The sequence below is a fragment of the Mirounga angustirostris genome, unplaced genomic scaffold (assembly GCF_029215605.1).
Source record: "Mirounga angustirostris isolate CCGP_5_RB_7025 unplaced genomic scaffold, mMirAng1.0.hap1 SCAF_6, whole genome shotgun sequence".
In the NCBI taxonomy this organism is placed as follows: Eukaryota; Metazoa; Chordata; class Mammalia; order Carnivora; family Phocidae; genus Mirounga; species Mirounga angustirostris.
This window is the reverse complement of record NW_026991714.1, coordinates 120,857,322-120,869,478: the sequence shown is the minus strand read 5'-3', so window position 1 is coordinate 120,869,478 and position 12,157 is coordinate 120,857,322. Positions and strand designations below refer to the sequence as shown.

The 12,157-nt window shown below is 38.6% G+C and overlaps 1 protein-coding gene across 3 annotated transcripts in view; it reads left to right on the top strand.

The window, feature by feature from the left end:
• IDE (insulin degrading enzyme) overlaps positions 1–12,157 on the top strand; it is a 107,480-nt gene that overhangs the window by 35,695 nt on the left and 59,628 nt on the right. For all 3 annotated transcript variants that reach the window (XM_045878424.2, XM_045878423.2, XM_064595024.1), the window contains exon 4: positions 1,011–1,180. In XM_045878424.2, coding sequence (XP_045734380.1) covers positions 1,011–1,180 — 170 coding nt within the window. The remainder of the gene's footprint in view (positions 1–1,010; positions 1,181–12,157) is intronic.

The following is a 12,157-nucleotide window of genomic DNA, read 5'->3' as shown; positions in this document are numbered from 1 at the left end:
TAAGATTAATTTGCCCAAGAACTGTCACCTGCCTTTTCCTTTTTTGGAGAATTAGCCGTACATAAGAAGGAGTTTCATGACTTGCCAAATTGCATATCTTAAATAGATTGCTACAGTCTTTGTAAGTCTGCCTTGACTTTTTGCTGTTGTGATATTTTTACTTATATTAAGAAATATATATTTGGTTTTTCTGTCTATTCCTGGCCCATACCTCATAAAACCCTTGGAATTTCCTAAATGATGAGAGTATTAAAGGTGTCTTTTGGTATGTTAATAAGGTGACTTTGGGGAAGCCCTTAGGTAACCTGAGGGGGGCTGGTTTCCAGGGCAGCTAGCCCTGTGATTGGAAGGTTGGAACTTTCACTCCTGTCCCTAGACCTTCCAGGAGTGGGAGGAGGGGCTGGAGTTCAGTCACCAATGGCTTGTGATTTAATCAGTCATGCTCAGGTAATGAAGCCTCCATAAAAACCCAAGAGGACAGGGTTTGCAGAACTTCTAGGTTGGTGAAAACATGGAGGTTGGGGAGAGTGGCCTCCATGCCTCTTCCTGTGTACCTTGCCCTGTGCATCCTTTCCATCTGGCTATTCCTGAATTACATCCTTTTATAATAAACTGGTAATCTAGTAAGTAAAACATTTCTCTGAGTCCTGTGAGCTGCTGTAGCAAAATAATTGAACCAGAGGGGGTGGTGGCAACCTCTGATCTGTAACCAGTTAGTTAGAAGCCCAGGTACAATGTGGACTTGGGATTGGCATTATAAATGTGTCGACTGAGTGTATTTTCACTAATATCCCTGGGGTAGATTGATTTCTCTGAATTTACATATGTCCAGTATTTTTCTTCTGTTACTTAGAACTTATTTCGCATTTCTTTTCTCTTGGTAGCAATGGTAGTTTTTTTGGTTCTGTAGAATTCATATTTCTTATCTGTTAAGTTTCAAACATATTTTTTAAAGGCCACTCTTTTAAAATAACAGCTTTTGAATTGTTAATTATGTTTCACACCCTTAGGTTTGCACAGTTTTTCCTGTGCCCCTTATTTGATGAGAGTTGCAAAGACAGAGAGGTGAATGCAGTTGATTCAGAACATGAGAAGAATGTGATGAACGATGCCTGGAGACTCTTTCAGTTGGAAAAAGCTACGGGGAATCCCAAACATCCCTTCAGCAAATTTGGGACAGGTTTGTCAACAGCGGCTTTCATGCATTAGTTTTCTCTGACCTCATTTAAACCCATGGCCTCTTTTCACAGTATTGTATTTTACAGTTCAGATTAGAGGATTTTAGAACTCCCCATTCCTAGTACCCTGTTCTTTATAAACTTACAGTCCTGAGAAAAGGTTGTTCTATTGTTGGTACTCCCTGTTATTGCTTACCGTACCCCTGCACTTAATGTTATCTGTCTGGTCCCTGTGTAGGCATTTATATTTGTGGCTTGTGACCTGAAATGAGGCTGAAGCTTAAGTGTATGAGCTTCATGGAGAAAGTGATGGGTTATTAAGAAGAGTGATCCACTATGAAGCAAGTTTGTTGGATAAGAAGATATAAAATGGAATTCAGAGTTTAGAAGCAGTAAGAGTGAAGTCACTCTAACAGGTGACTAGCATTTTGGCTGGTAGTTCAAAAAGATATCATATGGGCTCTTGGCAATGGACTTCATACATAAAATTTGGGATGATATTCTCAAAATTATGGTAATAATGACCTAAGCAATTATTTAACACTCTAGAGGACTACTCTGGCCATCATTCAAACAGGGGTCTGAATGTTTAAGGAGCACAGCAGTTAGAGGTGTGAATAGAGGTTAAGTAGCATTTCAAAGAGAGAACAGATCCTTGTATTCTGAAGTCTACTTTCCAAATAGAAGTGCTTTTTTTAATGCTCACTTCAAGGCTTGTTGAATTGTCTTGCTCCCATCACCTTCACCTCTACTCCCTACACATGCTTAGCATCCCTCACGGGGATGCCTCTGTGGGAGCTTGAACGCTGTAGAAGACACACTAGGTCCCTGCTCTCAGAGTGCTGCAGTCTCCTGGAAAGAGATTAGAGGTGGGGTGACAGGGAGTAGAATAACATCAATGTGGGGATTCTGATTTCATAATTGTACCCTTTTTCTTTATTCAATTTTTCATTAAAAAGTACATGTTTGATTTAAATATTTAAACAGTGCAAAAGTCCTTTTAAAAAAAAAAAAGCAAAAACAAAAACTCTCTTTTCCTCATCTACTCCTGCCAGTCCCACTCACCAGATGTAATCATTGTTAACAGGTTGCTATGATTAAAATACTGGTTTAGGGATTATAAAATGGCATAAAAATAATAGATTGTTCAGTGCACTTACAAATTTATGCATCTTATATAACTTAATTTGGGAACGTTTTTTAAGACTATAAAGACAGCTTTCTTTCAGTTTGGATACCATTCCAGTATATCCCAACAGCAGCCAGGGAATTAGCATAGCTTTGCAGAATTAGAAGGAGTTTTGTTTTTTTTTAAGTTTATTTATTTTTTAGTAATTGCTACACCCAACGGGCACAAACTCCATGACCCCAAGAGTAAGAGTCACATGCTCTTCTGACTGAGCCATCCAGGTGCCCTGAATTAGGCGTTTTTATTTACTTATTTAATTTATTTTTTAAAAAGGATTTATTATTTTAGAGAGAGAAAGAGGGAACAAGCAGGGGGAGGGGCAGAGGGAGAGGAAGAGAGAATTATAGGAGTTTTTAAACATTGTGACTAGAAGCAGTAATACTATATTCTTTAGACTTACCGTACTTGGCACTCAATGTCAACATCATTGCTAAGATGAATACTGTGGTCCCTAAAATGTCTATGTAATGCTGAGTTGTTTGAAGGTAGCTTTTGGGTGCACCTAGGTGGCTTAGTTGGTTAAGTATCCAACTCTTGATTTGGGGGCTCAGGTCATGATCTCAGGGTTGGGAGAGATTGAGTCCCATGTCAGGCTCTGTGCTGGTGTAGAGCCTACTTAAGATTCTCTCTCTCCCTCTCCCTCTGCTCCTCCCTGCCCCCCCCCCCCAAAAGAAAGAAAGGTGGCTTTTGTAGAGAACGTCGGCATGCATGGTATATCAAGAAGGGGCTGTGAGTTGTAAAAAAAACCAGATTTCAAAATAATTACATCCAAATGGTTGTTGTCCTTTAAGTAGTCTCTCTGGTAGGGTAGATTACTTACACCAACAATGCTGCTATTGTGCAGAACATGTTGGAGCTCCTCTTTGAGAGTTGCTTTCTTTTAAATAGCCTCACTGGTGACAGATCATAATCAGCATAATCAGGAAGCAGCCACAAATCTTCCAGAAATAAATCCGGTGAATAAGACGGGTGATATTACTTCTGGTCGCAAGCAAGGAACAATCTTAAAATGTTCTAGAGGAAGGTTTTAGGAGTGATGGGTGAAGAGAAACATTGAATGGTCATATATGTGTGGATGGATTCTGAGGGCATGCTTGTTTTTAATAAACCACCGACAAGGCTGGGCAGTTAGTGAAGTATGAGGTAATATAAACAGTTAAGAGATGACTAAGCCAGACTCAGTACTAAAGTACAGAAAATGTGATAGAAGTAATACAAATGCCAAGTTACCTTCTGATTTTGGAAGTATAGTTTCTAGGGGCGCCTGGGTGGTTCAGTCAGTTAAGTGTCCAACTCTTGGTTTGGGCTCAGATCATGATCTCAGGGTCGTGAGATTGAACCCCGCATCAGGCTCCATGTTCAGCAGGGAACTCAGTTTATTTGAGATTCTCTCCCGCTGACCCTCCCCCTACTCATGCAGGCACACGCACTCACATGCACGCTCGCTCTCTCTAAAATAATCTTTTTAAAAAAATGATTTTTAAAAGAAGTATAAACTAACATTGAACTTTTTGGAGTAGAGGTTCTGTCCATTTTTAAGGTCACAGATATGTTTGGAAACATGATGGAAGCTGTATACCCTCACCCTAGAAATACACATATAACATTTTGTAGAAGTGATCCTTGAAAAAGAATCCTTGTCAGAAATTTATAGTTTACTTTTTTACTTTTAGTGACTTCAGATGTTTCTGTGAATGTGGGTCATTTTCTCCATCAAGGGATTAGGACTTATTATGTTAATAATAATAATAATGCTTAAAATATTAAAATAAATTTAAAACATTTTTTATTTTTTTAAAAAGATTTTATTTATTTGACAGCGAGAAAGGGAACACAAGCAGGGGGAGTAGGGAGAGGGAGAAGCAGGCTTCCCGCTGAGCAGGGAGCCCAATGCGGGGCTCAATACCAGGACCCTGGGATCACGACCTGAGCGGAAGGCAGACTCTTAACGACTGAGCCACCCATGTGCCCCTAAAACATTATTACTTAGATAAAGATAACAGGAAAAGCTGAGTATTTTTAAATGAACAAAAGCATTGTGCTATTTATTTTTAAGAAAACCTTACAGTAAGATGTTTGGCCTTTATAGTGGTTTTTCATGCTTCAAAATAGTATAGATCAGTTGCTTTCAAACTTTTTTGTATACAATACACTGTAAGAAGCATGTTTTACTTAGCAACTCAGAGCACATATATGTGTGTTTGTGTAAGCAGCTAAAATGAAAGTTTTACTAAACAATATCTAATATCTTGGTCCCTCTGTTATATTCTTTCTTAAAAAAAAAAAAATTCTGGTCTGCCAGTACATGAAATTTATTTCATTATAATCAATAGGTCCCAACCTAGGTGTTAGGCAGTCATTTTGGTGGGCTTAGAAAAAGCATCTGTTAAAGCTTAGCACTTGTTCATGAACAAAAACAGCAGGAGGGGTGCCTGGGTGGCTCAGTTGATCAAGTGTCCCGATTCTTGATTTCGACTCAGGTCATGATCTCAGGGTCCTGAGATCAAGCCCCACTGGGCGTGGAGCCTGCTTAAGATTCTCTCTCTCTTCCTCTCCCTCTGCCCTCCCTCCCCATCCCAGCTCGTGTGCGTGCACATGTGCATGCACGTGTTCTCTCTCCAAAAACAAACAACAACAAACTCTTGAGCCAATAAAACCCTGCACCAAACATAATTAATGATGGGGTTTCAAAAGGATTTCCATTGAAAGGCAAAAACAAAACAGGAATACTGTGTAATCACTTTTTCGTTCAGCTACCATATTATAGTTACTAATCATTGCAATAAGGGAAGGCAATGTGATATGTAAGAGGTAGAAAGGAAGCAAAAGAAGACTTACTCCATGATTGTCTGCATAAAAATATTCAAGCAAATCTTTAGATCAATCATTAAAAATAAGATAATTCGTCAAGGTTGCCAAAAGACAAGAAACACTAAAATTGCATTCTTTTATCAATAGTAATCAATTAGAAAAACGTTACAGGAAAAGTGATTTCACTTACAGTATAAAAATATCTATAAGGTATTTAGAAATAAATCTAACAAGAGGTACAAGAAATATATAGTGCATATGAAAGAATACCTGAGTAAGTGGGAAGATAAACCATGTTCATGAATGGATAAACTCAGCATCACACAGACGTAAGTTCACAAATTTATCTTAATCCAATGCAGTGCCAGTTGAAAGCCCTAGTTTTGTTTTGTTTTGTTTGTTTGTTTGAGGAACCTGATAATCTGATTATAAAATTAGTAAGAAAGAGGGGTGCCTGGGTGGCTCAGTTGGTTGAGCATCCGACTATTGGTTTCAGGTCAGATCATCATCTCAGGGTTGTGAGATTGAGCCCAATGGCAGGCTCCCTGCTCAATGGGGAATCTGCTTGAGATTCTTTCTCTCCCTCTTTCTCTGCCCCCCCCATCCCCCCCGCTTGTGCGTGCTCATGCTGTCTCTCTAAAATAAATAAATCTTAAAAAAAAAAATTAGAAAAAGTAAAGGGCCAAGAATAGCAAAGATGCTTTTGAAGAACAACAAAGAAAGGACTAATTCTACCAGATACCAACACTTACTTTAAGATCTTATTGTTACAGTAGTGGAACTGGTGTAAGAATACAGGAAGATAACAGATTATAGGCCCTAGAAATATACCTACACATATATGGAAATTTGACCTAAGACAGAGGTATGTTACAAGAGGTGAAGAAAGGGGAATTACCCGTGTAGAAATAAGTAAAATTAGATGCTCATCTCATACCATACACAAAGATAAATTCCAGGTCAATTAGACCTAATTATGGAAAGAAAACTTCACAACTTGTAGAAGAAAATACAGATTTTTTTTCATCTTAAGAAAAGTGTTCTTAAAAGGGGAAAAAAAAAAGAGACAAACCAAAAAACAGATTATTAACTATAGAGAACAAACTGGAATTGATGATTACCAGAGGGGAGTTGGGTGGGGATGGGTGAAATAGGTGAAGGGGATTAAGTATACACTTACCATGAAAAACACTGAGTAATGTACAGAATTGTTGAATCACTATACTGTACACCTGAAACTAATATAACCCTTTATTTTATTTATTTATTTTTAAAGACTTTATTTATTTATTCATGAGAGAGAGAGAGAGAGAGAGGCAGAGGGAGAAGCAGGCTCCCAAGGAGCAGGGAGCCCAATGCGGGACTTGATCCCAGGACCTCGGGACCATGACCTGAGCCGAAGGCAGACGCTTAACGACTGAGCCACCCAGGTGCCCTAATATAACCCTTTATGTTAACTATATTGGAATTAAAATTTTTTAAAGTGTTATTAAGCACACAAAGCACAAATCATATCTTTTAGAGATAAAGATAAGTCATAGGTTTAAAGATAAATTTGACTTCATTAAAATGTTAAATTTCTGGGGGCGCCTGGGTGGCTCATTCGTTAAGCGTCTGCCTTCAGCTCACTCAGGTCATGGTCCCAGGGTCCTGGGATTGAGCCCCACATCGGGCTCCCTGCTCGGCGGGAAGCCTGCTTCTCCCTCACCCACTCCCCCTGCTTATGTTCCCTCTCGCTGTGTCTCTCTCTGTCAAATAAATAAATAAAATCTTTAAAAAAAAAAAAGAAAAAGCCCCGATAGTTTTTTTTTATTATTATTATTATTTTTAAAGATTTTATTTATTTATTTGACAGAGAGATAGCAAGAGCAGGAACACAAGCAGGGGGAGTGGGAGAGGGAGAAGCAGGCTTCCCACCGAGCAGGGAGCCCGATGTGGGACTCGATCCCAGGACTCTGGGATCATGACCTGAGCCGAAGGCAGACGCTTAACGACTGAGCCACCCAGGCGCCCAGTTTTATTATTTTTTTAAAGATTTTATTTATTTGAGAGAGAGAGAGAGAGAACACGTGCACTAGCAGGGGGGAGGGGCAGAGGGAGAAGGAGAAGCAGGCTCCAACTTAGGGCTTGAACTCCCGACCCTGAGATCAAGACCTGAGCTGACATCAAGAGTGGGACACTCAACCGACTGAGCCACCCAGGTGCCCCTTGTTATTTTATTTTTTAATTTTTAATTTTATTTTTCCCTGATTTTAATGATTTGAACATCTTTTTAATGTTTACTTGAATACCCTCTTCTGTAAACTCCATATTCATATCCTTTGCCTATTTCTCTAATGAGCTGTTTTATCTTTTATTTATTCACTTACAGAAGTTTTTATGTTATATGCTTTGCAAATCTCTTCACTGGGTGTGTGGATTATCTTTTGCTTTTAGGTCTACTGAACAGAAATTTAAATTTTTTTTTTTTAAAGATTTTTTTATTTATTTGACAGAGAGAGACACAGCGAGAGAGGAAACACAAGCAGGGGCAGAGGCAGAGAGAGAAGCAGGCTTCCCGCGGAGCAGGGAGCCTGATGCGGGGCTCGATCCCAGGACCCTGGGAACATGACCTGAGCTGAAGGCAGATGCTTAACGACTGAGCCACCCAGGCGCCCCTAAATTTTTTTTTTAAAGATTTTATTTATTTATTAGAGAGAGACACAGCGAGAGGGAACAAGAGAGAAACAACTTTAGTCATTGTGCACAAGGGAACATATACAAGAATGCTCAAGAAGCATTTTTTGAGCTAGTGAAAAGTAGGAAATGACTTAAAATGACTGTCAACAGTTGAATAAATTAATATATTTTGGTCTGTTAATACAGTGGAATATTCTATAAAAGTTAGAATGAGTGAACTAGGGCTCCTGGGTGGCTCAGTCGTTAAGCGATCTGGGATTGAGCCCCCATCAGGCTCCCTGCTCTGCAGGAAGCCTACTTCTCCCTCTCCCACTCCCCCCTGCTTGTATTGCCTCTCTTGCTATGTCTCTCTAAATTCAAACGGAAGTCTCCTGAAGGGTAGGTAGGATTGTCTTAAGCAGAAGGAGAACCATTAAAGAGGAAAACTATTATTTATTGTATGAGTATTAAACACCACACACTGGGTGGGTATTCTACCTAATAAGATTTCACTTAACCTTCACCACCAATACTGAAATTTCATCACACCCTTTGACAGATGCCGAAACGAACTGAGAGAGGGCATGAAGGGAGAGGGAAGTAGGGGGATAATAGAAGTTTCTGTATAGGTTAGAAGATTTGATATCAAGTGGTCTTGACTCAGAGCCTGTGTTCTTTGCCATAATGTTAACTTGGCCCCCAAAACTGTGACAAGAAGAAAAAACTAAGGAATGAGCCCAGTGTGTTTTAGAGCACATGACTTAGAATCATTTAGTTGTAACAAAGGACACTTTTCCATAGGAAGAGGAAGGAACAGAGCAGGAAAATGGATTAGAACTGAAAAATATGAAATATAAACCAGAAGGTATTTGAATGACTCCTGATCTTGGGATGATGATAATGACACAAAATCAGACCCTGATAACAGTAGATAATGAGTCTTTTAAGAAACAACAAAAATAACATTATTACTAATCTCCAATATCTAGTTTTCAAATTTCTAATTGTCTCATAAAAAATATATAATTTTTAAGTTTATTTGGATTAGGGTCCACATAATGTTGAAATGTTAGCAATTGATAGGTCTTTAAATATCTTTTGGTCTGTAGGTATAGTTTCATCCTTCATCTCCTTCCCCTTACCCCCCTATAATTTATTTATTGAAGGATTAGGTTGGTTGCTGTATAGCACTTTTCATAGCCCAGATTTTCCTTCATGCATCCCAACAATGTAGTTTAACATATTCCTCTGACCTCTGTCACAATTTCCACAAATTGGCAGTTGGGGTTTTTTGGACAAGACTTCATAGGTGGTGATGTGTTCTTCCATTAGGGGCATATAAGGTCTAGTTGTCTCTCTATTTGTAGTGTTGCAACCATTGATCCTCAATGCATCGCCTCCCTAATTCTAATTTGGTTATTTCTCCTCCTATTTGAATAGTAGTTGTTATAGGAAAGGCAGGACAAATGCTTGATTCATTCCCTTCATTTACAGTTTTCAGAATAATGAGTTGGTTCCCTAGCATCCTTGAATGATGACTCATTTGTTTGGACATTACAAATATTTGATATGTTTCAGCCCACTTAGTCATTTAATATTTCCTGAGTTTTTCCATGGATGTTGTTACTGTCTTGTTTTTTTCCTTGCTAGGATATGTGTCTCTGGAAAACTAGAAATTTACGGAAATCCAGAACTGGATTAATCAAGTGTACAGGTGCTTTATTAGGGCCTTTGCGAGGTTTTCACTTACAGTCCTGTGTCATAACTTGCATCTTGTACTTGAATGTACTAACCCAGGGGCAGGAGAATTGCCCTTTTTAATTCTGTAGGAAAAATCATATGTGTCTCAAAAGGCTTTGGTCTCTTCCAGAATTTTTAGAAGATTTTACAGCAGGAAGAAAGAACTTTTTTAGAAAAAAAGATTTATAATACAGTCAGTTCTTGAACAGTGTGGGAGTTGCACAGTCCCCTGTCGGAGCCAGCCAGGTTGCCCCTCTTGTGTAACTTTTGACTCCCTAAAAACTTAACTACTAATAGCCTATGTGGACCAGAAGCCTTACCGATAACATAAACAATCAGTTAACACAGATTTTGTATGTTGTATGTATTGTATACTGTATTCTTAAAGTAAGCTAGAAAAAAAATGTTAAAATCATAAGAGAAAGTACATTTATAGTATTTAATTGTATTTATTTACACACGTACTGTATTTATTGAAAAAAAGTCCACATAAGAGTGGATCTGTGAAGTTCAAACCCATGTTGTTCAGGGGTCAACTGTAATTTCAAGTAACTAGCTTTAGATAATACTAACTTTTAGAATCTTGGGTTTTCAGAGAACATTTAAGATTTTCATGGTTATAACTGTCAAGTTGACCTTTCCTTGAAAACCTTATGAGACATACGGTCGGAGACAGCTTTAGATTCTAAAACAGATTTCTAAAACTTCAAACTCAGTCTTTCCCTACAATGTAAGGAATATATTCCTGGCTTCAGAAATTTCCAGGAAAATCAGTATTTGTATCAGTACGAGTTTGTAAGCTTTTCTCTTTTTAATAGAATTTAAAGTAGTTGTTACAGTGAAAGTATAAGATTGTATTTACTGAGTTTTATAGTTTACAAAACCTTTTTCATCTCCATTATCACTTTTCATCAGCTTCACAACAACCCAGGTTAATATTAAATAATTATGGTCTGACAGGGGCTGTGCTAATCCTTTACACGGACTATTCATTTAATCCTAGCAATCCGTGAGGTTGGTTCTCTTATTATTCTTAGTTACAAATAAGGAAGCTGGGGCCTAGTGAGGTTAAGAAACTTGCCTGTGTCTCACAGCTGGGAGACAGAGGAGTCAGGGATTGAGCCCCAGCTCTTAACAACTGGGCATGTATCCATATTGCCCCTATTTTGCAGATCAAATAAGTGACCCCTTGGAGATATTGAGAGGCTTTTCCAAGGTTGCTTAATTGATACGTGATGGAGTCAGGACAAGAAACCCTGACTCTCCCATCTGCCAAGCCAGTGTGCTCTCCAGCGGGCCCAGAGTGGAAGTGTCCCAGTCAGCAGCCCTGATGTCCTCAGGCCACTGCTGGAGCTCCCTGGAATGGTAACAGAGCCAGAAAGGTAGGCGTCAGGGTTTTGGTGGCGGCATTTCAGTTTGCTAGGAATGACCTCGCTGAGTTAGCACTAAATTAGGACAGAATGTGTCTAGAGACTGAACTGGTTGATATTTGGTATCCCAGCCATATTCACATTGTTCTCCATGCATGGATTCTTAGGTAGAGGAAAGTCTTCTAGACCATTTACTGAGCTTTCTTCTCTACTTCAGTGCCATGGTTTCTGTGATACTGTCAGAAGCCACGTTTCCTTCCTACAGTTCACATCGTAACAGCAGTAGCTGCTGTTTATTGTGTTTATTTTGTTAATACATCAAGTATTCTATTGAATACGTTAACATTTTTACAGATTTATTATGTCATAAAAGAGGTTCAGAAGCATTTGCCAGATCATTCTCTACATAGTACTTAAAGACACAGAGCGTTACAAATACAGCTTGAGCATCTGATGTACTCTTCTCCACTTGCATTTTCCCCCCTGCTTCTGGGACATAACCACTACCTTAAGTTTGGTGACTGTCAAGTCTTACGTGTTGTTGTTTTTTTTTAAATATCGCTAGTCATAGGTGCCTCGTTAGCGCATTAGGTAGCGTGTCAGTCTCATAAATATCACTAGTCATATATTTACCAATAAGGAATATGTTGTATAGTTTTTAGTTTTACAAAAATGGTATTTTATTGTGAGTAATCTCTGCCACTTGTATTTTTTCATTCACCATTATATTTGTAAGAGTTGGTGAATGTACCTCTGGTGAGTTTTTAAATTTTCATTGCTGCTATTTGAATAATTCATTGACTATATCACTGTTTATCTGTTTTCCTGTTATAGAATAGTGCTGCTGTGAACAGTCTTGTACATGTGTCCTTCTGCACAGAGTTCTTTAGGGCACATGTATCCAGCAGTGGGATTACTGTGTAGTAGAGTATGTACCTCTTCACATTCAGTAGATACTGCCAAATTGTGGCTTATAGCAGTTGATTCAGCTTATACTTTCTCTTGCAGTGGCTGAGTTCTCATTTCTCTGCATCCCTAAACAGCAGTTGCTGTCTTCAGACTTTCGTATTTTTGCTGTTTATTGAATGTTAAATATTACTCGTAAGCTTTTTTATATGAATTTTTTTTCTAATTTGGTGTAAACCTACCAGTGTCAGAATCGAGATTGAGCCTAAGAGAAGTAAAGTAACTTGTTTAAGGTCATGCAGCCA